This window comes from Salvelinus namaycush, chromosome 5, assembly GCF_016432855.1.
Source record: "Salvelinus namaycush isolate Seneca chromosome 5, SaNama_1.0, whole genome shotgun sequence".
NCBI lineage: Eukaryota > Metazoa > Chordata > Actinopteri > Salmoniformes > Salmonidae > Salvelinus > Salvelinus namaycush.
The window spans coordinates 45602499-45630316 of NC_052311.1; the positions used below are offsets into that span (position 1 = coordinate 45602499).

The 27818-nt window shown below is 42.2% G+C and overlaps 3 protein-coding genes across 4 annotated transcripts; all 3 read right to left on the reverse strand.

The window, feature by feature from the left end:
* Positions 1-5297: 5297 nt before the first annotated feature.
* Positions 5298-9643, reverse strand: LOC120048339 (serine/arginine-rich splicing factor 10-like). The gene is made up of 6 exons (XM_038994233.1): positions 9469-9643; positions 8086-8190; positions 7022-7125; positions 6541-6730; positions 6359-6409; positions 5298-6122 (listed from the first exon to the last, which is right to left on the reverse strand). The coding sequence occupies exons 1-6, from the start codon at positions 9531-9533 to the stop codon at positions 5897-5899; spliced, it is 741 nt and encodes a 246-aa protein (XP_038850161.1). The 5' UTR covers positions 9534-9643; the 3' UTR covers positions 5298-5896.
* A 9350-nt stretch (positions 9644-18993) lies between these two features.
* On the reverse strand, positions 18994-20372 carry LOC120048340 (fatty acid-binding protein 10-A, liver basic-like). Its single transcript, XM_038994234.1, has 4 exons — positions 20144-20372; positions 19668-19840; positions 19308-19397; positions 18994-19109 (listed from the first exon to the last, which is right to left on the reverse strand). Exons 1-4 carry the CDS (start codon positions 20208-20210, stop codon positions 19059-19061), a joined length of 381 nt encoding a protein of 126 aa, XP_038850162.1. The 5' UTR covers positions 20211-20372; the 3' UTR covers positions 18994-19058.
* Positions 20373-21094: 722 nt separating this feature from the next.
* LOC120047562 (myomesin-3-like) lies at positions 21095-26963 on the reverse strand. Of its 2 annotated transcripts, XR_005476902.1 has the most exons (8): positions 26852-26963; positions 26580-26687; positions 24686-24724; positions 24313-24418; positions 23232-23393; positions 22652-22932; positions 22480-22535; positions 21095-22145 (listed from the first exon to the last, which is right to left on the reverse strand). XR_005476902.1 is itself a non-coding variant. In XM_038993092.1 (2 exons), exons 1-2 carry the CDS (start codon positions 22489-22491, stop codon positions 21774-21776), a joined length of 384 nt encoding a protein of 127 aa, XP_038849020.1. In that variant the 5' UTR covers positions 22492-22642; the 3' UTR covers positions 21095-21773. The 2 variants fall into 2 exon arrangements, 1 of the variants encoding a protein (XP_038849020.1); XM_038993092.1 differs by lacking the exons at positions 22652-22932; positions 23232-23393; positions 24313-24418; ... (1 more) ...; positions 26580-26687; positions 26852-26963 and having other exon boundaries at positions 22480-22642.
* Between the last annotated feature and the right edge of the window lie 855 nt (positions 26964-27818).

Consider the following 27818-nt stretch of genomic DNA (forward strand, 5'->3'; position numbering starts at 1 on the left):
GATGGAAACATGGTTGACAGTGACAGTCATTTTCCATCAATAGCCTTTGCACTTGCCTGTCTGTATAGCAGTGGTAGTCAGGGCCTTATTACTGAGCAGGGGGACCACGACCCATATTATTATTTTCGGTGGCAGGTGGGAAAGACCCCAAAAGCATAAGTCATTGCAAAATGTGTAGAAAAGCAGGTGATTTGCTTTAAAGATACATGTTCTCTGTCTCATGGAAAAATGTGTAGAATAGCACTGGTAGTCATTCCGTAGCCAAAAAGTTCAAATGAGTTGTACTTTTGACGGGCCGACGGCCAATTAGAAAATCGAGTATTTTATACTCACACTCCAGGGGTGTTTCGGTGAGTTGGGATATGTCCGTTCTCCACGGATCAGTCTGGCCTCGACCTAAATAATTTAACATGGATCGTGTTTTAGACGTTCCAAACGAACAATTAGTGGTGGGCCTGGACCATCATTTATAATTTGGAATGATATTTATATTGTTTATCGACACCAGCAAGGCTTTTTAAAATCGGGTTATTCTTCACGATTATGTAAAAAAGCAAACAACTGTTCCTGCAGTCACAAAATCCTCAGACTTTCTCTTTGCAGCCTGATGATGGGCCATCAACTGGATGTGATTTCCCATTGTATTCAAACTGGTTACATAGGTTTATGCTAGAACATTCACACCTGGCACCAAAAGGCAATCCACAAGCGTTTGTCTGGACTTCACAGAGTCGTGGAAGTGAAAAGAAAAGTTAATGTTCACTCAGTTGCAAATCTTCTATGTATTTTAAACAAACCGATATCAAATGTAAAAATGCAACTGATAATGGTGCCCATCACTAGTAACAATATTCTCAGTAAATACAGTATATATAGAGAAGTATGTGGATACCCCTTCAAATTAGTGGATTTGGCCATTTAAGTCACACCAGTGGTTGATAGGTGTTTAAAGATCGAGCACACATCCATGCAATCTCCATACACAAACTTCTACCTCATCAAATTTCTGCCCTGCTAGAGCTGCCCCGGTCAACTGTAAGTGCTGTTATTGTGAAGTGGAAACGTCTAGGAGTGCTGAAGCACGTAAAAATCTGTTCTCGGTTCCAATATCTCTGGAAGCAACCACAGCACAAGAACTGTTTGTTGGGAGCGTCATGAAATGGGTTTCCATGGCCGAGCAGCCGCACACAAGCCTAAGATCTGCACAGCTCTGCCAGGGCCTGGGATCGGGAGAGACACTTAAGTGTTTTAGTACTATATCTCTTGACACAATGATGAAAATGATCATGGCCTCTAAACCTTCAAGCTGCATACTGGATCCTATTCCTACTAAACTACTGAAAGAGCTGCTTCCTGTGCTTGGCCCTCCTATGTTGAACATAATAAACAGCTCTCTATCCACCGGATGTGTACCAAACTCACTAAAAGTGGCAGTGATAAAGCCTCTCTTGAAAAAGCCAAACCTTGACCCGGAAAATATAAAAAACTATCGGCCTATATCGAATCTTCCATTCCTCTCAAAAATTTTAGAAAAAGCTGTTGCGCAGCAACTCACTGCCTTTCTGAAGACAAACAATGTATACGAAATGCTTCAGTCTGGTTTTAGACCCCATCATAGCACTGAGACTGCACTTGTGAAGGTGGTAAATGACCTTTTAATGGCGTCAGACCGAGGCTCTGCATCTGTCCTCGTGCTACTAGACCTTAGTGCTGCCTTTGACACCATCGATCACCACATTCTTTTGGAGAGACTGGAAACCCAAATTGGTCTACACGGACAAGTTCTGGCCTGGTTTAGATCTTACCTGTCAGAAAGATATCAGTTTGTCTCTGTGAATGGTTTGTCCTCTGACAAATCAACTGTACATTTCGGTGTTCCTCAAGGTTCCGTTTTAGGACCACTATTGTTTTCACTATATATTTTACCTCTTGGGGATGTTATTCGAAAACATAATGTTAACTTTCACTGCTATGCGGATGACACACAGCTGTACATTTCAATGAAACATGGTGAAGCCCCAAAATTGCCCTCGCTAGAAGCCTGTGTTTCAGACATAAGGAAGTGGATGGCTGAAAACTTTCTACTTTTAAACTCGGACAAAACAGAGATGCTTGTTCTAGGTCCCAAGAAACAAAGAGATCTTCTGTTAAATCTGACAATTCATCTTGATGGTTGTAAAGTCGTCTCAAATAAAACTGTGAAGGACCTCGGCGTTACTCTTGACCCTGATCTCTCTTTTGACGAACATATCAAGACTGTTTCAAGGACAGCTTTTTCCATCTACGTAACATGGCAAAAATCAGAAATTTTCTGTCCAAAAATGATTCAGAAAAATTAATCCATGCATTTGTTACTTCTAGGTTAGACTACTGCAATGCTCTACTTTCCGGCTACCCGGATAAAGCACTAAATAAACTTCAGTTAGTGCTAAATACGGCTGCTAGAATCCTGACTAGAACCAAGAAATTTGATCATATTACTCCAGTGCTAGCTTCCCTACACTGGCTTCCTGTTAAGGCAAGGGCTGATTTCAAGGTTTTACTGTTAACCTATAAAGCGTTACATGGGCTTGCTCCTACCTATCTTTCCGAGTTGGTCCTGCCGTACATACCAATACGTACGCTACGGTCACAAGACGCAGGCCTCCTAATTGTCCCTAGAATTTCTAAGCAAACAGCGGGAGGCAGGGCTTTCTCCTATAGATCTCCATTTTTATGGAACAGTCTGCCTACCCATGTGAGAGACGCAGACTCGGTCTCAACCTTTAAGTCTTTACTGAAGACTTATCTCTTCAGTAGGTCATATGATTGAGTGTAGTCTGGCCCAGGAGTGTGAAGGTGAACGGAAAGGCTCTGGAGCAACGAACCGCCCTTGCTGTCTCTGCCTGGCCGGTTCCCCTCTCTCCACTGGGATTCTCTGCCTCTAACCCTATTACAGGGGCTGAGTCACTGGCTTACTGGTGCTCTTTCATGCCGTCCCTAGGAGGGGTGCGTCACTTGAGTGGGTTGAGTTACTGACGTGATCTTCCTGTCTGGGTTGGCGCCCCCCCTTGGTTTGTGCTGTGGTGGAGATCTTTGTGGGCTATACTCGGCCTTGTCTCAGGATTGTAAGTTGGTGGTTGAAGATATCCCTCTAGTGGTGCGGGGGCTGTGCTTTGGCAAAGTGGGTGGGGTTATATCCTTCCTGTTTGGCCCTGTCCGGGGGTATCTTCGGATGGGGCCACAGTGTCTCCTGACCGCTCCTGTCTCAGCCTCCAGTATTTATGCTGCAGTAGTTTATGTGTCGGGGGGCTAGGGTCAGTTGGTTATACCTGGAGTACTTCTCCTGTCTTATCCAGTGTCCTGTGTGAATTTAAGTATGCTCTCTCTAATTCTCTCGTTCTCTCTTTCTTTCTCTCTCTCTGAGAACCTGAGCCCTAGGACCATACGTCAGGACTACCGGGCATGATGACTCCTTGCTGTCCCCAGTCCGCCTGGCCTTGCTGCTATTCCAGTTTCAACTGTTCTGCCTGCGGTTACGGAACCCCTACCTGTCCCAGACCTGCTGTTTTCAACTCTTAATGATCGGCTATGAAAAGCCAACAGATTTATTCCTGATTATTATTTGACCATGCTTGTCATTTATGAACATTTTGAAAATCTTGGCTCTCTCTAATTTTCTCCTTCTCTCTTTCTTTCTCTCGGAGGACCTGAGCCCTAGGACCATACGTCGGGACTACCGGGCGTGGTGACTCCTTGCTGTCCCCAGTCCGCCTGGCCTTGCTGCTATTCCAGTTTCAACTGTTCTGCCTGCGGTTATGGAACCGCCACCTGTCCCAGACCTGTTGTTTTTCAACTCTTAATGATCGGCTATGAAAAGCCAACTGAAAATTATTCATGATTATTATTTGACCATGCTTGTCACTTATGAACATTTTTGAACATCTTGGCATAGTTCTGTTATAATCTCCACCCGGCACAGCCAGAAGAGGACTGGCCACCCCTCATAGCCTGGTTCCTCTCTAGGTTTCTTCCTAGGTTTTGGCCTTTCTAGGGAGTTTTTCCTAGCCACCGTGCTTCTACACCTGCATTACTAGCTGTTTGGGGTTTTAGGCTGGGTTTCTGTACAGCACTTCGAGATATTAGCTGATGTACGAAGGGCTATATAAAATAAACTTGATTGATTGATAAGATCACCATGCGCAATGCAAAGTGTCTACTGAAGTGGTGTAAAGCTCACCACCATTGGACTCTGGAGCAGTGGAAACACGTTCTCTGGAGCGATGAATCACACTTCACCAACTGGCAGTCTGACGGACGAATCTGGGTTTGTCGGATGCCAGGAGATGCTAACGGCCCGAATGCATAGTGCCAACTGTAACCGTTGAGATGAATTGGAACGCAGACTGCGAGCCAGGCATAATCGCCCAACCTCACTAATGCACATGGCTGAATGGAAGTCCCCGCAGCAATCCTCCAAAATCTAGTGGAAAGTCTTTTCTGAAGAGTGGAGGCTATAGCAGCAAAGGGGAGGGGGAACCAACTCCATATTAATGACCATGATTTTGGAATGAGATGTTCGACGAGCAGATGGCCACACACTTTTGGTCATGTAGTGTATATTACACACAACAAATATTACCAATAGGGTACATTTTTAAACTTTACAGGTAAGTGAGATATAGACCGAATTAAACCTATCCAACCATACTCACTGGCCAGTTTATTAGGTACACCACCCAGCTCACCAACAAAATGGATCGCTCCTACAAACCGTGAGTCACATAACCGTGGCTTGCTGTAGAAAGCATGCAAACTGGCATCGAGATGTTCAGCTATTGTTTAATTGAACGTTAGGATGGACAAAACGAGTAACCTAAGCGACGCAGAACGGCATCTCAGAACGCACAACTTGTTGATGCTTGTCACTGATGGGCTATTACAGCAGATAACCACACCGGGTTCCACTCCTATAAGTTAAAAACAAGTAGAAGTGGCTCCAGTGGGCACACGATCACCAACTGAGGAGTGGAAAAACAGCGAGTTCATTTTACTTAGAGCATCTTTGGGATGAGATCAAACGGGCTGTTCGCAGAATAAATGTCTGCGCGTTGTCTCCAATCTGCATGCCATTGCACTAGCATGGTCCAACATCCCTGTGGATCACTTCTGACACCTTGTAAAATGACCCGAAGAATACTGGCTGTTCTGGGGGGGGGGGGGGGGGGGGGGCAACACAGTAAGGAATAGGTGTCCCTAACAAACTGTCCGGTGTCTTGTACCTTCAAGGGAGCGACATCTTTGCACAACTCAGATGATTAAGAAAAGTTAAAACATAACATTTTTAATCCACAAAAAGAAAACACTGCTGCTCGATTTGAACACAAAAAATAACAATTGATCTACAAAAAAAATGCAGGAGATTTAAGCAACATCAAATGTACAAAAATAATAGCAGTTAACTTGATGGCTAGATATCACTGCAAACTCCAGATTTAACTTCTCTTTTCTTATAAATGGGTTTTTGGACTCTCAACCTCTTCTGTAGCCAGAGGTTAATACCCGTTAGCCCAAAACGGTACCTTTGCATTTCATAGTTGACCAATTCTTATGTGCTGAACTTAAATCCATTGGGTTCTCAATTAATAGAATTAAACCAATATGAATGTAAATGAAAAACATCCAATGTTTTTCAGAGGTGAATGAAACTGAACTAACATAAAAAAGTACTATCCATCTGTAGGGACAACCAGCTCTCCTGTTGTATGGCATCAGCCCAGAGATATCATGATAACTCAACTAATGAACTGAGGTGGGGTGTGTAATAACCACTCCCTAGATACCATATTCATATGTTGTAGTGTTGAACAAAAATATCTTTAGTTACTGAATAACAGGGTTTGAGGGTGGTGGGGTCCTAGGATCTGGAGCGAGATCGGGACACAGATCTGGAGTAGGAGCGTCGACAGGCCTGTTTCTGGGAGCCAGAAGAGGGGTGGAAGTCCTTGACGGGGCTGGGGGATTTGGACTGAGACTTTGTGTCTTTGGGCCTGGATCTGGGAGAGGGGGAGCGGGAGGCGGAGCGGTTACGAGATGGGGGTGCGTGGTGCATCCTGTGGTGTTCACGTGGAGGGCCCCTGTACCTGTAGAAAAAAGGAGGATGGCATATGAACAGAACAATCAGTCATCCCACTAATAAATACACTGACTTGACAACTGTGTAGTGTTTTGAAACCACATAGGCTTATGCATTTTAAATGCAATCTCACTACACTGTGTCGTGTTAGACAAGTCAGAATAATGAGTCGTGTATATATATATATATATATATATATATATATATATATATATATATATATATATATATATATATGTCTACCTGTCATTTTCATGGCTTCTGCTTCGCCTGTGCCTGCCATATGATCGAGAGCTGTAGAGAGAAAAGTTAAAGTAAGAACCAGTCTGTATACAAAGGCATTTCGGTCTGCAATGAAAGCCCCTTGGGAGGCTTACTTGACAAGCGAAACAGTGGTTTAGTGTCAGTGTCACAGGGGAACTCACTCTCTAGGGCTCTCTGACCTCCGAGGACGGCGGTCGCAGGAAGGGCTACGCGACCGGCGCCTTTCGTAGCTGCGACTGCGAGAGCGTCTGCGTCGGCCATCACCGCGTTCGTAGTCGTCGTAACGGGAGAAGGAGCTGCTGCGGGACCCTCTGCGAGGAGAGCTCTCCTTAGTCTTCATCTGGTTGGGGGCTGGAGGGACAAGAGTCATTAAAATGAAATACTGGGCACAAGGATAGTTGAGCAAGTAGGGTTTAAAAAAATAATTTTGCATGCAGGTTGGCAATGATTTCACTAGTCAGAGACCCGAGTCAAGATATTACCACTAAAAGTGAAGCTGTAGGCCGGCCTAGTTAGACTTTCCTACTTAGATTCTTGGGTAAACTGTTTCGACAGTGAAACTTGAAAATCGTCACATTGAAATGATTGGTAGGTAGTAAATAGTGCATTCATACAGGGCACCTAAATAAAACCCATTCTTACTTTTTCGGTCACCCTGTGCAAACTGGATCTCGATCTGTCGACCACACACCCACTTGTGGTCCAGGTTGTGGAGGGCATCCTCTGCATCTCGCACGTCCTCGAATGTGCTACAGACTGTTAAGGCTTTTTACTTTCACTTGTGGAAATGGGGAGACATGTATGCACACATACAACTACAAAAGTATATATATTTTTTAAATTCAGTAAAGAAGCTGGAAGCTTCAAATTTATAAGTCAATTGTGTGCCAGCATGGGCTAATAGTAAGCTAAAAGATTAAAAATATGAAGCTGAAACTTTCGTTCAAATTTCGGGAGGAAACGAGAACAAAGGCCATACAAATGCAACATTGAAATCTTATTTCAGCAGACTTGCTTACAATTAAAGTTATAATTGTCTTGCCCTTTTGTACAGAGAACACACAGAGCAAAATATTTGGAGGTGAAGAGCAAGGGTTCTATTTGGTAGGATACAAAACATTAGGCTTGTTACCTTTAACATGCTTGACCTTTGAGCTTCAGCTTGACCTTTATGCTCTTTAACTGCGCGGCAGAAGAACTTGAGATTTCCGGCTCGTCTTCGCCCAATACATCCTTTAATTTTCCTCTCTTTGGTAGTCAAACAGCTGCCTTCGTGCCCTCTTTTCTCCTCCTTGTATCTTCATGCTTTAACTTTGCTCTTTGTGTTCTTCTCCCACTATTTCCTTTCGCCTGAAATCATTATGGTCCCTTTGGCTTGAAACTACTCTACACCAGTCTTTACATTCTTTGTTGGGGTTTCTCCAGAACTGTACGTCTTTAACATTTCTAGGGTAACAGAAGCAATTTTAGTTAGGAGAGATGTTGATTCATGTCTGTACACATTTTTACTGTGTTTAACAACATTCAATGTTCCCCTCCCATAAACCAGTATAGCCTACTTTTATGACAAATATACAATAAATACTTCAAAACAGTAGGCAAACTCAAGACGTGTGACATTGTCAATATGACCCCATGTGTGAATAATAATAATGCACCGAATGAAAGACATGTTCATTAATACATTACATGAGTATAAAGGATATTGAATGTAAGCAAATCCTCTTGGTCGCCGTGTAGAGAAGTCAAGTGGAATGTAGACATCTACAATAGGCCCATAACGACCAAATTCACGGCGTAGTTCCTCTGGCCTAAAGTGTTGCGAAATGACAGGACATTTAATCTAATGGCCAGCGAAGTACAACCTTTTTGGGCTAACATTAAACCAGTGTGATTCAGAGTTCAAACCTGCAACTGTGGCCAATAACCTTCAGATTCAACTAAATTGGCTTAATACTTACCATAGAAATGGGGGTATATAATGTGACATTGGACAAGAGATATTTCATGCATTACAGGCCAGGTAGATGGTAGCCTGAGTGCCAGTCTGTTTGTGCCATCATGCCAACTCCTGTCACTTATTGTCATGTTTGGCATACATGCCAGTTAAGCCCAGGTTCCATGATATGGAGTTGGCAAAAGAGCAGTAACAGTCAACCAGTGGTGTAAAGTACTTAAGTAAAAATAAAGTACTACTTAAGTACTTTTTGGAGGCATCTGTACTTTAATGTCATATAATTTTGACGACTTTCACTTCACTACATTCCTGAAGAAAATAATGTACTTTTTACTCCATACATTTCCCCTGACACCCAAAAGTACTCGTTAAATTTTGAATGCTTAGCAGGACAGGAAAATGGTCTAATTCGCGGACCTAAAGAGAAAATCTGGTCATCCCTACTGCATCTGATCTGGTGGACTCACTAAACAGAAATGCTTTGTTTGTAAATTATGCCTGAGAGTTGGAGTGTGCCCCTTGCTATCAGTAAATACAATTTAATAAAACAAGAACAGCGTGCCGTCTGGTTTTCTTAATATAAATATTTTTTACTTTTGATACTTAAGTATATTTAAAACCAAATGATTTTTTACTCAAGTAGGTTTATACTGGGTGACTTACTTGAGCCATTTTCTATTAAGGTATCTTTACCTTTACTCAAGTATGACAATTGGGTACCTTTTCCACCACTGCTGGCAACCTGGCAGGTAGAAAGATGGCCAGCTAAGTTAAGTTATTCACAGTTCGTTTCCAACAACTCTCCTGTTTTTGTGCAAACCATTCTATTTGGTGCAAACTCATGTGCAGCCTAGCAGACATGCTAACGTTAGCTTTGATACAAAGCTTAGCGAGCTAACGTTTTCAGATAACTTATTTAGCTATCCAACTAACGTTAACGTTTCCCATCATACAAACTTAAAAACAACTAGCAAATGACAACACTTACCTACAAGTTTTCATTGTAAATACTAGCTAAAAATCAGTAAACACAGTTTAGCCACCTAGCTAACGTTGCCCGCTAGCATACGTTAGCTAGCGCTAGCTAGCCACTGTACTACCTCGCACGCCCGAATGATTCAATCATAGCTACCTGGATTCGTCGGAGATGTTTCTAATGAAGAGTGATGGGTTAGGGGGCCTCATGTACCTAGCCATTGTAAAATATTGTTACAATTGAAATTTCTGATATAATATCAGTAAATTATACGACTTGTTCTAGCTGTAGCAAAAAGCAGCGAGGTGATCTATCCGCGAACAGAGGCCAGCGCGCATGCTCAGATACCACTATTTTAGCCCTGCCCACCAGGGGTGCCTGGCCATCTGGCAATTTGGGCAAGGGCTGTTTAGACGTTAAATGATGACTAACCACGGCCGGCCCGCTAATTATGTGCGATTAGGGGGCCATTGAAGAGTGCACCATTTTCTGAGCTAAACTGACCAAGACGCACCTCCAACAACAACACATAAAAGCTCACATAACCTCGTAAATTCAATCTGGAGTGCCAGAGGCGCTCTGGGCATTTGTAAATTCAAAGTACTGAGAGTCAGATTGTCCATTAATAAATTCGGAACATTTCGCTCTGAGGCACACGTTGATCCGAGCGTTCTGACCACTCAACCTGTTTTTGCTTTGTCATTATGGGGTAATGTGTGTAGATTGATGAGTGGAAAAAACTATTTAATCAATTTTAGAATAAGGCTGTAACGTAACAAAATGTGGAAAAAGTCAAGGGGTCTGAATAGTTTCCGAATACACTGTATATGAAAGTTCCTGAAGTTTCCAAAACCATATCTCTAGGGAGAATGACAAATGTTTATAAATGTTAAAACAGAGCGTCGATAGTTCACGTATCCAGTTGTCCTCCATACCATCAACTGAGAACCCAAGACCGGCACCGGCTGTAAATCCCCTTGGGCACCCTTGGGTTCTCAAGAACTAGGGTCACTGCTGAAATTATTTATATAAAAAACATCCAGGAAAAAATGTATAAAAATTGAGTTTTGCATGTTTGGTGTAGGCCTAGTTTTGGAGGGTTGTGTGGAAGGGTCTCGAGCACTGAGGTAAATATGAACTGGAGACAGTCGGCCATGTTGGACGTTGTTTTTAACGTAATCTACTCACATTCGCATACTCCGTTTCGGGGTTGCTGCAATCTGCTTTACAGAGTCAGTAACACCTTCTCAGTGCACACTGGAGCAAGCGCGAGCATCAACAATGCCATCCCGTCATCCAGAAGCATGGCAGACATTGGATGAATATTAAAATATTCATATCTTCAGCTGTGAGTGATGGAACGAATCAGCTTTGAAGACAATTACTGGAAAAATCCAATAGATATTTTTGGCACAAAAGGTGATAGGTTTCCACTAGATAACACAGCCAAAACATGTCAAAATTGGCTATATCGTAAACATTTATGAAAACAAAAATATGCTTTTTAGGGATAAGATTAAGGTTAGGTTTAAAATCAGATTTTAAGAAGAGAAAATGTAGAAATAGGTGGGGTTTTTGTCTTTGTGACTTAACTAGTGATGGCCCCTGGTCTCCAGTGGTCTGGAGAGGTATGCAGCAGGGGCAGACGGACTAGAAATCAACCCTGGCATTTCTAACACACTGTACAATTATTTTCCTTGAAGCCACCAGACCATTTTATTTAGCATTGTACAAACCATTCTGATCTTGCGAGAGCTTACGGTCTGTTTCGCTATACTGATATCCGTGTAGTGAAACAGAATGTAATCAGGATGACTCATATGACACTACCTAATATTAGCCAAATAATGCAACTTCAACAGGCAAATAAAAAAACGGGGGAAAAACAAAATGGACCAGCTCTTGTTGTGTGTACAAGGGCACATTGATGCCATCTGTTGGTAAATGTTCATTACTGCAACACCAGTGTTTTACCAGTGTGCTTGAGATATACACCATTATGTATTCCAATGTGCTGAACATAACTGGTTACTCGCAGGGCTGGTGATTGCCGTTCTGCCGCCCTAAGTGAGACCAAAAGAAATGGATGAAAAGTATTTTCCGCATGTTTAAAATATTTATTTTCCAGGACGTTGAAAAGGCATCTTTTCCGGATGTTGAAAAATAGGTACTGTATGTGGTAAGCCTACCATTTGCTAAACACTAAAAGGCTGTAACGTAACAAAATGTGGATTGTGGATACATCTTATTTGAAGAATTTTTAAAATATGTCAACTGCCTGTATACAACGGAGAGTGAGATGCTATGCTAGCCTCATGAATATGCATAGAACATCTGAAATTTCGAGATGGTATTTTTTCCCTCAAAGTTGCCAGGATGTCACATGCAACACACATCAGTACACTCATAACAACCCTAAGGATTACGAAACTTCTATTCGATCAAATAAGCCTCAATACCATTATTGTTCATCTTGACTATATTTGACACTTTTTGATTGCCTCCCATGAGTATTTTTCTCCACTCGTAACACACACTTAGAAATTCTTGTTTTTGAAAGAAAAGCAAAAAGATATTCCATTAAAATAACATCAAATTGATCAGAAATACAGTGTAGACATTCATAACGTTGTAAATAACTTGTAGCTGGAAACAGATTTTTTATTAAATATCTACATTAGGCATAGAGGCCCATTACCAGCAACCAGCAATCACTCCTGTGTTCCAATGGCACGTTGTGTTAGCTAATCCAAGTTTATCATTTTAAAAAGGCTAATTGATCATTAGAAAACCCTTTTGCAATTATGTTAGCACAGCTGAAAACTGTAGTGCTGATTAAAAGAAGCAATAAAACTGGCCTTCTTTAGACTAGTTGAGTATCCGGAGCATCATCATTTGTGGGTTCGATTACAGGCGCAAAATGGCCAGAAACAAAGAACTTCTGAAACTTGTCAGTCTATTCTTGTTCTGAGAAATGAAGGCTATTCCATGCGAGAAATTGCCAAGAAACTGAAGATCTCATACAACGCTGTGTACTACTCCCTTCACAGAACAGTGCAAACTGTCTCTAACCAGAATAGAAAGAGGAGTGGGAGGCCCCAGTGCACAACTGAGCAAGAGGACAAGTACATTAGAGTGTCTAGTTTGAGAAACAGACGCTTCACAAGTCCTCAACTGGCAGCTTCATTAAATAGTACCCGCAACACACAAGTCTCAATGTTAACAGTGAAGAGGCGACTCCGGGAAAGCTGGGGCCAAGCTTCCTGCCATCCAGGACCTATATACTAGGCGGTGTTAGAGGAAAGCCCAAAAAATTGTCAGAGACTCCAGTCACCCAAGTCAGACTGTTTTTTTCTGCTACCGCATGGCAAGCAGTACCGGAGCACCAAGTCTAGAACCAAAAGGCCCCTTAACAGATTCTACCCCCAAGCCATAAGTCTGCTGAACAATTAATCAAATGGCCCCTGGACTATTTACATTGACACCCCCCATTGGTTTTGTACACTGCTGCTACTCGCTGTTAGATTCGGTACTGGTACCCCCTGTATATATCCTCATTATTGTTATTTTGTTTTTTAATTATATTTTTTTACTTTAGTTTATTTGGTAAATATCTTCTTAACTCTTTCTTGAACTGCACTGTTGGGGATCGGTGTCCCGTCCATGGGACGGTTGAGCTAATGTAGGCTAATGCGATTAGCATGAGGTTATAAGTAACAAGAACATTTCCCAGGACATAGACACATATGATATTGTCAGAAAGCTTAAATTCCTGTTAATATAACTGCACTATCCAATTTACAGTAGCTATTACAGTGAAAAGCCTTGAGACTTCCTTACTATTAGATTTCGTGCACCAGCTGTTGTTTACAAATATACCCAGACCGCCACCCCTGGTCTTACCGGAGGTGGCTGTTCTATCTTGCCGATGCAGCGTAAATCCTGCCAGCTGTATGTTATTCATGTCGTCGTTCAGCCACGACTCGGTGAAACATAAGATATTACAGTTATTAATGTCTCATTGGTAGGATAGACGTGATCGTAGTTTGTCTATTTTGTTATCCAATGATTGTACGTTGAAGCAGATTAAAAGCAGATTACCCATCTCTTTGTGAGATGCAGAGTAGGTGTACGGATGAACTCCGCATGTGTGGTTCTCACCGTGAAGCATGGAGGTGGTGTGGGGGTGCGTTGCTGGTGACATCTTCAGTGATTTATTTAGAATTCAAGGCACACTTAACCAGCATGGCTACCACAGCATTCGGCAGCGATACGCTATCCCAGCTGGTTTGCGCTTAGTGGGACTATCATTTGTTTTTCAACAGGACAATGACCCAAAACACATCTCCAGGTTGTGTAGGGGATATGACCAAGGAGGGTGATGAGTGCTTCATCAGATGATCTGGCCTCCACAATCAGCTGACCTCAACCCACTTGAGATGGCTTGGTATGAGTTGGACTGCAAAGTGAAGGAAAAGCAGCCAACAAGTACTCAGCATACGTGGGAACTCCAAGACTTTTGAAAAAGCATTCCAGGTGAAGCTGGTTGAGAGAATGCTAATAGTGTGCAAAGCTGTCGTCAAGGCAAAGGGTGGCTACTTTGAAGAAACTCAAAATATATTTGGATTTGTTTAACACTTTTGGTTACTACATGATTCCATGTGTTATTTCATAGTTTTGATGTCTTCCCTATTATTCTACAATGTAGAAAATAGTAAAAATAAAGAAAAACCCTTGAATGAGTAGGTGTGTCAACTTTTGATTGGTACTGTAGGGTTGGTTGGTGGTGCGTTTTTCTGTTTGTATCAATATGTAACATTATACACTACCGCACAGTAGGTGGCAGTATGCACAAACAAAATGTGTGATACTGAAGTGTCTTGTGTAGGCCTAGCGAGCCTATCTGTGCATGTGAGGTTTTGGTGTGTGTGTGTGTGTGTGTGTGTGTCTTCAAACCAAACCATAAAAAAAATATGGAAATCAATGGTTTGAAAATGTCACAAGTTTCATTCATTCGATTTGTACCATTTCACAACTTGCCTGGTTGTTTCAGTTAGGTGTGCCTATGCAAAGTCACTCAAAGGTGGTACTGAAACCCAACTGTCTGATGGGTTTTGAAAATGTGTTATATCTTTCACTACCGTGGTTGTTAGTGAAAGTTGGACTTTAAGAGCCTCATCGAAGTAGTCATTTCAGATGTGTAAGCTTTCATCTCCCCTTCATTGTCTGTCATCTTGACTTGAATGAGTGCACACATTCATTTGAATCGGAATACAGCTTTTCTTTTAGTCATGTATATGTTCTGTCGAGTATTTGATTGTGGATACTCCACCCCTTCCTTTTTTTGCAAGGTTTTTAATGTTGTGATATAAGTGGGTATGCACCCTAAATGTTTGTACATTTATTTTAAACATTGTTTAAGGGTTCAGTGGTCTGTTTTACTGGAATAACTTGTTTAAAAATGTGTGGTTTCTAAAGTGGGGAACAAAATAATCATTTTCATGCACTTTTATGATTTTGGGTAAGCAAAAGCTCTGCTCATTCTATAATATACTGTATAATATGGGATTTTGCATAGAATAAAAATCATTTCTGTCCCAGTGCAGTTGAACTAGGTGCCCTTCATGGTTTCAATGTTGTGCAAATGAAATGCTACGGACTGAGTTCTATAACTACTGAATGGTTACACCTTTTATTCTACATATGATTTTTCAGTCCAAAACCTGGCTGAGAATATTTGGCCAATAACTCAGTTTACTTGCATTACTTACCTGCCTCTTGCATTCTCCTGTTAGTGTTTGTTGGCCTTCAGCACACCTTGAACTGCATTTACACATCTAGCCCAATTCAGATTTTTTTCTTCTTCTCTAATTGGTCTTTTAACCAATCAGATCAGCTCTGAAAAAGATCTGATGTGATTGGTCAAAAGACCAATTAGTGCACGACACTCATTCCACAGAGGGCCAAGTGTCTGCGGGTTTTCGCTCCTCCTGTACCTGATTGACGAATTAAGGTCACTTATTAGATAGGAACTCGCTCACCTGGTTGTCTAAATCAAATCAAATCAAATTGTATTGGTCACATACACATGGTTAGCAGATGTTAATGCGAGTTTAGCGAAATGCTTGTGCTTCTAGTTCCAACCATGCAGTAATATTTAATTAACAAGTAATCTAACAATTTCACAACAACTACCTTATACACACAAGTGTAAAGGAATGAATAAGAATATGTACATATAAATATATGGATGATTGATGGCTGAACGGCATAGGCAAGATGCAGTAGATGGTATAGAGTACAGTATATACATATGAGATGAGTAATGTAGGTTATATAAACATTATATAAAGTGGCATTGTTTAAAGTGACTAATGATACATTTATTACATCCAATTTTTATTATTAAAAAGTGGCTAGAGATTTGAGTCAGTATGTTGGCAGCAGCCACTCAATGTTAGTGATGGCTGTTTAACAGTCTGATGGCCTTGAGATAGAAGCTGTTTTTCAGTCTCTCGGTCCCAGCTTTGATGCACCTGTACTGACCTCGCCTTCTGGATGAGAGCGGGGTGAACAGGCAGTGGCTCTGGTGGTTGATGTCCTTGATGATCTTTTTGGCCTTCCTGTGACATCGGGTGATGTAGGTGTCCTGGAGGGCAGGTAGTTTGCCCCCGGTGATGCGTTGTGCAGACCTCACTACCCTCTGGAGAGCCTTACGGTTGCCGTACCAGGCGGGGATACAGCCTGACAGGATGCTCTCGATTGTGCATCTGTAAAAGTTTGTGAGTATTTTTGGTGACAAGCCAAATTTCTTCAGCCTCCTGAGGTTGAAGAGGCGCTGTTGCGCCTTCTTCACCACGCTGTCTGTGTGGGTGGACCATTTTAGTTTGTCTGTGATGTGTACGCCCTCACCTCCTCCCTGAAGGCCATCTCGTCGTTGTTGGTACTCAAGCCTACCACTGTTGTGTCGTCTGCAAACTTGATGATTGAGTTGGAGGCGTGCATGGCCACACAGTCATGGGTGAACAGGGAGTACAGGAGAGGGCTGAGAACGCGCCCTTGTGGGGCCCCAGTGTTGAGGATAAGCGGGTTGGAGATGTTGTTTCCTACCCTCACCACCTGGGGGCGTCCCGTCAGAAAGTCCAGGACCCAGTTGCACAGGGCATGGTCGAGACCCAGGGTCTCGAGCTTAATGACGAGTTTGGAGGGCACTATGGCGTTAAATGCTGAGCTGTTGTCGATGAACAGCATTCTTACATAGGTATTCCTCTTGTCCAGATGGGTTAGGGCAGTGTGCAGTGTGATTGCGTCATCTGTGGACCTATTGGGGCGGTAAGCAAATTCGAGTGAGTCTAGGGTGTCAGGTAGGGTGAAGGTGATATGATCCTTGACTAGTCTCTCAAAGCACTTCATGATGACGGAAGTGAGTGCTACGGGGAGGTCTTAATTGAAAGGAAAAAAACAAAAACCAGCAGACACTAGACCCTCCATGGAATGAGTTGGACACCCCTGAATTAGTGAGAAAAATATCAGAATTGGGCTGCCTGTCTGAACGCAGCCTTAGTGGGGGGTAGCTCGGTTGTTCAGGCAGGTGGTTCCCTAGCAGTCTCTCTACCTTGGCTTGTGCCCATTCATTCTCCTTCACAGTCACATACAGTAAATTATAAGTCATTGTAGATTAGTCAAACTAATGTGCAAAAGGGGAAGATCGGAAGCACAAAATGGAAGATGGCCAGTCAAACTTGATTGACCCCTGGGGTTTATTAATTACGTTGATTCTGTTGCAAAAAAAATGGTCTGTTGCAAAACGTTGGAAGTATGCTTGGGGTCATTGTCCATTTGGAAGACCCATTTGCGACCAAACTTTAACTTCCTGACTGATGTCTTGAGATGTTGCTTCAATATATCCACATAGTTTTCCTGCCTCATGATGCCATCTATTTTGTGAAGTGCACCAGTCCCTCCTGCAGCAAAGCACCCCCACAACATGATGCTGCCACCCCCGTGCTTCACGGTTGGGATGGTGTTCTTCGGCTTGCAAGCCTCCCCCTTTTTCCTTCAAACATAACAATGGTCATTATGGCCAACCAGTTCTATTTTTGTTTCATCAGACCAGAGGACATTTCTCCAAAAAGTACGATCTTTGTCCCCATGTGCAGTTGCAAACCGTAGTCTGGCTTTTTTATGACTGTTTTAGAGCAGTGGCTTCTTCCTTGCTGAGCAGCCTTCAGGTTCTGTCGATATAGGACTCGTTTTACTGCGGATATAGATACATTTGTACCTGTTTCCTCCAGCATCTTCACAAGGTTTTTTGCTGTTGTTCTGGGATTGATTTGCACTTTTCGCACCAAAGAACGTTCATCTCTAGGAGACAGAACGCGTCTCCTTCCTGAGCGGTATGACGGCTACGTGGTCCCATGGTGTTTATACTTGCGTACTATTGTTTGTACAGATGAACGTGGTACCTTCAGGCATTTGGAAATTGCTCCCAAGGATGAACCAGACTTGTGGAGGTCTACAGACTTGTGGAGGTCTTGTCTGATTTCTTTTGATTTTCCCATGATGTCAAGCAAAGAGGCACTGAGTTTGAAGGTAGGCCTTGAAATACATCCACAGATACACCTCCAATTGACTCAAATTATGTCAATTAGCCTATCAGAAGCTTCTAAAGCCATGACATAATTTTCTGGAATTTTTCAAGCTGTTTAAAAGCACAGTGTGTAAACTTCTGACCCGCTGGAATTGTGATACAGTGAATTATAAGTGAAATAATCTGTCTGTAAACAATTGTTGGAAAAATTACTTGTGTCATGCACAAGGTAGATGTCCTAACCGACTTGCCAAAACTATAGTTTGTTAACTAGAAATTTGTGTAGTGGTTGAAAAACGAGTTTTATTGACTCCGACATAAGTGTATGTAAACTTTCGCCTTCAACTGTATGTTGAAAACGTTTTTGGGGATCATTTGATATTCCCTTTCTTTTGTTGTTCAGTGAAATCATCCCATGGGAAGAGTCAACTCATTTGATTAAAGTTCAATTTGTAACTAAATTGTTATTTTTTAAATTTCTATTGGAAAGATTTATTAATTTGAAATTATGTCTACTTATGATAAGGTAAAATGTTTATGTTTCTGTCCCCATTTGATATGGTAAATATATCCAATGCAAAAAACATCTACATTTAAATGGTATTAATATTAATTTGCATACATTTCCTTTAACTCCCATATATTCCCGTTAATTCCCACGGAAAGTTTCCAGCTCTGAATATTCCCCAAAATGTCCAACCCTAGTCACGCCAGATACTGACTAGTTTTCTGATCCACGCCCCTACCTTTTAAAAAAAATGTCTGTGACCAACAGATGCATATCTGTATTCCCAGTCATGTGAAATCCGTAGATACAGGTTTTCTTTTAGTTGTACGTCTTGAATGTAAATTATCAGTGGTTTGTTTTACAATGTGAAATGAGTTGATGTACCCGACTTTGCTGTTTTGAGTGTGAATTATCCCACTGTAGGCCTATTCAGTATTTGAAAGGGCACTGTGAAATGATAGACTGTGTATTTTGAATCATATGTGAAGTATATATTGAATACTTTTCTATTATTCCATCAGTGTTCACTGTTTATTAGATGATGCACAGCAGCATGTTCACAGCACACATAATAAACCATAAGTTTTATGTCAAGCAAGTTTATTTAAATAGCCAAGGACTGCCCCCCTGCCTGCTACCATTCCAGGTTCACAACTTTTTGCTCCTCCTGATGAGTGACGTAGAGCCCACTGTCAGCGTCTGAAATGGGGGAGGTAGTGAAAAGTGTTTCGTTACCGTGGGCAGGTCACAATTATACAAATAAAACCACATAAGGTAGAAATAGACAGCTTGTTTGACCTGTGCCCCATATTTCACAACCCTATATGCTTATATTTGACACGCTGTACAGACAGATGTGTGTTATTTTTCAGTGCTACCAACATTAGGTCAAATTACCTCAACCATCTCTCCTCCCTTGAGCTCCTGGATGCTGGAGAATTTATCTGTGTTGCACATCAGCTTTCCTCCCTCCAGTCTGACAGTGCACTGTAGGGGCCAGAGAAGAGAGAGGTGATCAGTAATGTGTAGCAATAACGAGTGAGGACAGACGAGCTGAGATACTTGGAAGAGTGAACAAGTCATACACTAACTGCAGATACAAGACTATCTTGTATCTGCTGGACTTCAGTTCAAATTGCTGGATTGCTGGACTTCAGTTCAAAGATTAAATCTGTCGATTTAACAATATGTCAGTCAATCAATCAATACTTTCATAAGTATAGATTCAACACAGACAGGTAAATTGGGATTGTCTACCTTGAGCTTTTTGCCATCCATGGTTGTGATGTCGGACTCTTTGCCGATGGTGAAGGAGTTGGTGACGGACTTGCCAGGAGTTTTGGAGGTGATGACAAAGTCATTGCCGTTCTGCTGGATCTCAGTGACGGGCTTGATGTCTTTGGCCAGCTTGATAACATCTTCTGGGAGGGCTGATAGACGGGCAGGAGGATGACTCATTAGCTTAGGATTGGACCCATGGAGGCAAACCCTACCTTTTCATTTTGGGTCATAATTGGGAATCTATAGTTGAATCTTTTGTATTTCCTTGATTCCTTACATCCTCTCTCCTTCTCAAAACTCATTGGATGAGAAGGTCAGAGGGGAGGAACCATTAATCTTCTCTCCTCCATTGAGTTTTGAGAAAGAGGACACGAAGAATCAAGAAAATACATTTCAGATTCACCCCTAAACAACCCTACACATGCAATGCAATGGATCTTTAGGAAACTCACAGATGGCCCTGAGAAACTCCTCGTAGTTCTCCTGAGCATACACCTGCCACGTTCCACTGAAGGCCATTTTGTCTGTGTCTGTACCGGTCCGGTTTCTTCTCCTTCACCAAGATGGACAATAAGAGCCTGAGACAGCTGTGCGAAGCTCAACACAAATGTAGAGATGGCACTGCGTCCCCCACAGCTACTTATATCAGCAGGTAGAGGGGGCTCCGCTCTGTGCCTCTGTGTCTAATCAGTAACACAGCCTCTGAAGTAATGTCCCCCATTGTTTGAACAACCCAGAGTTCGCTTACATCTGTCTGGCATGACCCCAACTTCCAGTTGTCTTGGGATGGGGAAGAGTACGTTATGTCTGAGCCATAAAATGACATATGCATGGGTTTTACTCATCCCAATAGATTGGCTTCTGAAACTTCTGTCACGCAGATCTCAAGTTTGTGTCTGAGCACCTATTGCAATACTGTCCTAAATACAGACCTGTGTTTAAATTGCTATATGAAATAATGTTGAATACTTCAACTGGGCTTTATCGAGCTTGCCTAGTACAATGGAACCGATAAAATCAGTGCAAAAGTGCAAACCAGGCCACATGGCTCTTTGGGCAGGCTAAAGCAAACTCTGAAACTGTTTGAATAGTATTCGAACCCAGGTCTGATGTCCTGTGGAATCTTCCTAAAAACAGTGTTCAAATCTACTCCACTGTTTAGCCAGGCAATGGGTGAATGACACCTTGGAGAAGAGCTCTTCTATCAGTTCAGAAGACATATTGTAGCTACTCTTTGCTTGCATAATACTTTCCCGCACTTCTATGAGATGTTTATAATAATCATTGAATGACGAATCCCTCTACCAGACATCTCAAACAGTGCACACAATAACATCAGAGGCATGTTGGAGGTGAAGGAAACGGTGTCAAGCCACCAAGATCAAATCACTTTCTTAGCAGCTTTATTAGAAGCGATTGCAGAGACACATGATATGACAAACGCTGTATGTGGAGAGCGGACAGGCTAATAAACCTACTTGAGCTGCAGGTGCCGACTGAGTGAGTGAGATTACAGCCTTATTACAGGGAGGTCAGAGCATAAATTAGGTTGATATAGAAAAACGCACTTGACGTGTCGTGCACCTATGTGATTTGCTCCGTGTACAGGACTAACATGACACCTCTAGTGAAATACAACATGGGAGATAATTGCAATTGGCATCAAGTCTGCTGCTGTCAAGACATGAAATAAAACTTAAATAAAACGTGCTCGCCTTGGCCAATGAATCCTACTTCAGAGCTTTCTAGCCCCTGCTCACAGGTCCTATTATTAAATTGCTCCAGAAAGAAAGGGGCGACATCATAAAATTGTAGCTGACACTCTTGGGATATTTACTGGTAGTCTAATGACACAAGAATACAGGTTGTTGCAGTTTTGACTGGACCTCAAATTGTCCTAATTGACTGCATTCCCTCTAGCACAAGTAACTTCTTAGTCATTGCTACATCCCAATGCCACAAATTAACCGCTTCTAGCATTTCACTCCCCATTAACTCCAATTTAACCCCATGAAACGAACTGGCTCAACCACCACACAAACACAACCCACTGGGCACACACTGGTTGAATGAACGTTGTTTTCACGTCATGTGGAACCAGTGTTGAAAATACATTGAATTGACGTCTGGTACCCAGTTGTAATCGTCTCTTAGTGCAACAAAACCAACACTCCTTCCTTCCTTCCTTCCATCTCCACTGCATCGTGCGGGGGCTTCTCGCCATGCTTGTACACGCTCACGGTCACGTTGACCGTCTGAGTGCCGTAACTGGTTGCGCACAAAGATGCAATAGTTGCCTGATTCCTCGCTAGTCACACTGTTGACGGTCAGAGTGCTGCACTTATTCTCGTTGGCGATGTTGAACTGGCCCCCTGAGACGATGCCTTTGTCGTTCCTCAGCCAGATCATCTCTGGGGCAGGGTCACCGTCAGCAAAACAGGTCAAGCACAGAGACTGTGGAGGAGAGGGAAATAGAGATGACATGATTCACAACAGTCAATGTAAATATGAACAATGACCAAATACCGCTTGTCACTGTTGACTTGGGCAGGTAAGGCTATTTAAAAATTAAAAATAAACGTATTGGAGAAGGTGCTGATCTATGATCAGTTCCCCATGTCCATTTAATTGTATTCATTATGATCTAAAAGGCTAAACTGATCCTAGATCAGCACTTCTACTCGTTGGTCTAACAGTACAATTACAAAATCGGACGTAAAAGGATAATGAAGTACTAGTGAACATGGTAACCACGTAATAGAACAGTATTATTTAGTAGTTAGCCTACTTTATTCTCCATGATAGCCACCACATCTGGTAGGCCCTTGGTCACCCTGGCCCGATCTAAAGCAACGAGAAGGACATTTACCCCCTTGAATCATCCATAGGAAGCTCATTCAATCATTCCAGTGTACAGAAAATTAAATAATTAAGAAACCATGAAAGAGTATGCTACTCACCTTTCTCAGTAACCGCCACTTGCCTTTGTAGTAAAAAGCAAGGGTAAATCCGATAAATACATTTGCAAATGGTTTCATATCTATCACCATACTATATGTCAACTCATTAATATTGAATATAGAACAGTTTTTTGTTTGTCCATGTGAGAATAGTGATAGAAAATAGTACCTGCAATTGTTTGTGTTAGTGTTTACCACTGCAAGCCATGCTGGGCGCTCACCATCAATATGGTAATGCACTTACTTCAATCTCTGGTATTCCAACAGAGCATCAGCAAAGGCTTTTAAAGAGAGAGAGAGAGAGAGAGAGAGAGAGATAATTAAATATAGATTACTGAAATGTATTTAAGAAGAATGTAATATTCACCAACTGCCTGTCTTGGAAGATATGAATGTAGATCAAGATTGCAGACAAATTAAATTATAATTGAGTAATAATAGTCAAATTCTGAAGTTTACATTCTAGTTGTGAAGACATTGACATGAATCTGAAGCAGTAAAATCCTTGTATGAAGCCTATTTCGCTTAACTGCTTTGAGACAATACTGCTTTTTGAGTGAATCAGACTGGTCAGACTAACCTTGTCCAGATAGGTCCAGTGAGCGGGTGCTTTTCTTGACCATCTAACATCTCCAGAGTGTACTTCCCCTTATCGTTCTCCGTGGGCGCGAAGACCTCGACCCACAGCTTCTGCATACTGCTGCCAGGCTTACACCTCTCCAACTGGTCAATGCTACTCTCCCTGGTACACAATGAAAAAGAATATGATAATACGATTCAATAGAATATAATATATTTTTCTAAAATCCAACAAAAGTTACTTCCATACAAGGCCATGACTGTTTATGTCTGAGGGCTTTACTTGTTCAGTTTTAAGTTTCTTTGTAAAAGCCTTTACGTTTGGTCTTTTTCAATCTGGTGAGATGTGATGGATTTGGGATTAAAGGCTCAGACTGTCTCACTAAGGAAGCTGTGGGGCGATGTGAAGAAAAACACAAATGCTAAAGCAACTGAGTTTAAATTGGACAATCCAAACCACGTCCTTACAGAAAAATCACATGATTTCACATGAAATTTCACATTTTCGCGTGTAGTTTCATGTTATCACATATTGCGTTACATGTTATCATATTAACTTCACATAAGATCACATGTTCACGTGTAAAATTCATGTGGTTTTTCTGTGTTGGGTTGTCACCAGCTCTCGTAATGGAGAGGTACAGGATGTGCAGGCTCTCCAGACAGGCACCAACACAGCTGATTCAGGTTGAATCAGGTGTGTTAATGCTGGACTAGAACAAAAGCCTGCCTGCGCCGTAACTCTGTAGAACCAGGGTTGGTGGTTGGTGCTAACCATAAAAGCTGCCAGCAGGTGGCGATAAAAGTCCGGTCCACTTGCCTTTGTTCCCTGTACCATGCTCTGGTGTGAAGTGTCCCTTAGTTGCAGGTTTAGGGTCAACTTCCCCTCCCCCAATCCTAGCCTTAACAATTAGTGGGGAAAATGCTAAACTGACCCAAGATCAGCGCCTAGGGGTAACTTCACCCTATTCTGTATAGCAAAGGCTGACTGTATAATGTATACAAAGTAGAACCAGTGGGCCTGGAGCACAGCCCTTGCAGCAGGGCAGAGTACAGAGGCCAGGCCAGGCAAGGGAACTCACTTGAAGTGCCAGCTGGTCTTCATGTAGCTGATATAGTACTTGAGAGAGCAGTAGAGCTTGAAGCCCATAGCAGTGCATTGAATCCTCACTGGGCCTGCAGACAGCGCTGTGCCACAGAGAGAGGAAAAAGTCAAACTCAGAGAGATGATGACAGAATGTCCTTGTTGGGATATTGACAGTTGACAGGGCATGCTGTCTAAACTGTAGTCTAGGTCCAATACATTTGTAGTTGATTCTAACCTGTAGTCAGGATATGACTTCATCTTAAATTGTCCCCATCCAAAAACTGTTCATTAGAATGCTTGAGAAGTCACTCATGTTTCAGTACTGAAATGTTGGCGTAATAGTATTAGGAAATCTATGCTGAACCTACCACACTGTTTGCTCAGGAGTTGGAGGAGCTTGTCATACTCTGTAAATAAAGACAGAATAATTATGTCTTCAGACAGTGGGCTCTACGTAAGCAATAAGGTCTGAGGAGGTATGGTACATGACATATATACCACAGCTAAGGGCTGTTCTTATGCATGATGCAACGTGTTGTGAGTGTACCCTTATTGGCCCCTGGTTCACCTCTGACCTCTGGGCTGGGTCCCTAAGCGCTGTGATTGGTCCACAGTGTTCCTGCCGGGGCCAACAAGAGTCAACAAGTGTCTCCCATCCGGCTGACCAAAGTCCATTCTATGAATGCCTGGATACAGCCATTAGCAGTGGCATATTGGACATATACCACAAACACCCAAGGTGCCTTATTGCTATTATAAACTGGTTACCAACGTAATTAGAACAGTAAGAAGTTATTTTTTGTCATACCCGTGATAAATGGTCTGATATTCTACGGCTTTCAGCCAATCAGCATTCAGGGCTGAAACCACCCCGTTTATAATGTTCATTAACCTCTATGCATCTTCATTCAAAGACTCAATTATGGACACTCTTACTGACAGTTGTGGCTGCTTTGTATGTTGTATTGTTGTCTCTACCTTCTTGACCTTTGTGCTGTTGACTTTGCCCAATAATGTTTGTACCATGTTTTTGTCCTGCTACCATGTTGTGTTGCTACCATGCTGTGTTGTCATTTGTTGCTGCCTTGTTATGTTGTTGTCTTAGGTCTCTCTTTATGTAGTGTTGTGTCTCTCTTTATGTAGTGTTGTGTCTCTCTTTATGTAGTGTTGTGTCTCTCTTTATGTAGTGTTGTGTCTCTCTTTATGTAGTGTTGTGTCTCTCTTTATGTAGTGTTGTGTCTCTCTTTATGTAGTGTTGTGTCTCTCTTTATGTAGTGTTATGTCTCTCTTTATGTAGTGTTATGTCTCTCTTTATGTAGTGTTGTGTCTCTCTTTATGTAGTGTTGTGTCTCTCTTTATGTAGTGTTGTGATGTATGTTTTGCTTTGTAGTGGCCTGCCTCCTTCTTAGTCACCTGAGATTCACCAGAGAGAAAACAGTCAATCATTATGACACACACGCAGGCACGTCTGGTTACCAGACATGCCTGCGTTGTTCATGTCCCCTGAACAAGGCAGTTAACCCACTGTTCCTAGGCCGTCATTGAAAATAAGAATTTGTTCTTAACTGACTTGCCTAGTTAAATAAAGGTACAAAAATAAAAAAATAAACAATGTCCGCACGCACATACACATAGGGTTTGAGAACACAGTTGACTTTCTGTACACAGATAATCCTACCCACTGGGCACAGACTTTAATTCAACGTCTATTCCACGTTGGTTCAACGCAATTTAATTGAAATGATGTGGAAACAATGTTGATTCAACCAGTGTGTGCCCAGTGGGTAATTATGCAATGATCTATAAATACTCATACTGGAGAGACACTCTGACACAGATTATCTCTCTCTGTGTGTGTGTGTGTGTGTGTGTGTGTGTGTGTGTGTGTGTGTGTGTGTGTGTGTGTGTGTGTGTGTGTGTGTGTGATGATCACTGATGATATGTGTTCTCCTGAGCTTAACCCTATTCCCTCATCTGCCACCATCCCATTACTGTACATCCAGTACTACTGAACATTACTTTACATATTCATTACTATACTGCAAATATGTAATATAGGTCGCCAGGTTGCGCTAAATAGTGGGGTTGAGCAAAGTGATATGTGACATTTTGGGACAGTTCCCTGGACCCAGATTCAGCCTAGTCCTGGATTAAATTCATTCACAATAGAGACTCTCCATTGAAAGTGTGTTTTAGTCCAGGATTACGTTTAATCTGGGTTCAGGAAACCAGCCCTATGAGGACTGGATGTGGTATGTGTACCTGTTGCACAGTCATGGTGCTGACTCCAGTCTGCTGGTCATACACAGCTGGAGTCTCCACGCCGTCCTTGAACCACTTCAGAGTCGTATCCTTGCTTACGTTGGTCACCTGGACCCAGAATGACAGAGGATTCTAATGATACAGTAACACTGTGCACTGAATACATTCATAACACACATGCACATTAGAATACAGAATCCATGTGATTATTTCATAACGAAGATAACAAGATATTGGATAAATTATCTATAAATGACAAATCTACAAATTACCTTGCATTTGATTATAAACTCACAGTCCTCTGTCACGGTCCATGACAAGAAGTCCAGAAAATAGGGTCCTTGAAAAACAGAGCGATGATTAACTGCGCACACTGGACCAGAGATACAGCGGCCATCTTTGCTGGCACTCAATCAATGAAACTCACTATATTCTGGTGTGTCAGCACTATATGTTCTAAAGATATAGCTGCCTGTTCAACACTGTTTGCACTCCATAAACTGTAGATAGGTATGTTTTGCCACTAGCCACAAAGCTAAGGAAAGGGACTAACGGTTGATGACAGATAGGAAACTAGGGCATTGAGGCGTATTGAATCTGTTTCAGCACATTTGTAACCTATTTGGCAGGAGCATTTTACACTGAAATTAGAAATGTATCTACTGTTGGCAGTAGATGAAAACACATCCTACATGGACTTTGGTCAGCCGGATGGGAGAAACTCTGAGAGGATCCGGCACCTTTTCAGATATGACTTTGTTTGTTCCGACACCTATTTACCCTGATCCGGTAGCTCTCGCGGCATGATTTATGCATTGTTTCACGGTTCGCACTGTAGACATTCGAATAAAAGCGATCGGCGTTAAATCAAGTTACCTCCTCATTATTTCTCCCGCCCCCAAAAAACACCATCAAGTAAAAGCATGGCGATCCTTCTGTGTAATCATCCTATCCTGCCACACTGATTCCAGACCTGCTCTCTTATTTGTACATAGAGGTTATGGGGAGGGTGGGTGGGGTAAGTAACTGATCTTGACACAGGTCTTGGTAGTGGTGGTCAGCTGGTGAAGAAGTCCCTACGTAATCACATTACGTAGCCTAGGCTAGTTGTCTCCCTACTGAATTTGAATTGTGGGAAATCCAAATAAAAAATGTGGCTCCCCCCCACTATGTGTTCCAGGACCTCCCGATTTACGAATGAAGCACTGGATCCAGCCCAGAGGTTAGAGGTGAACCAGG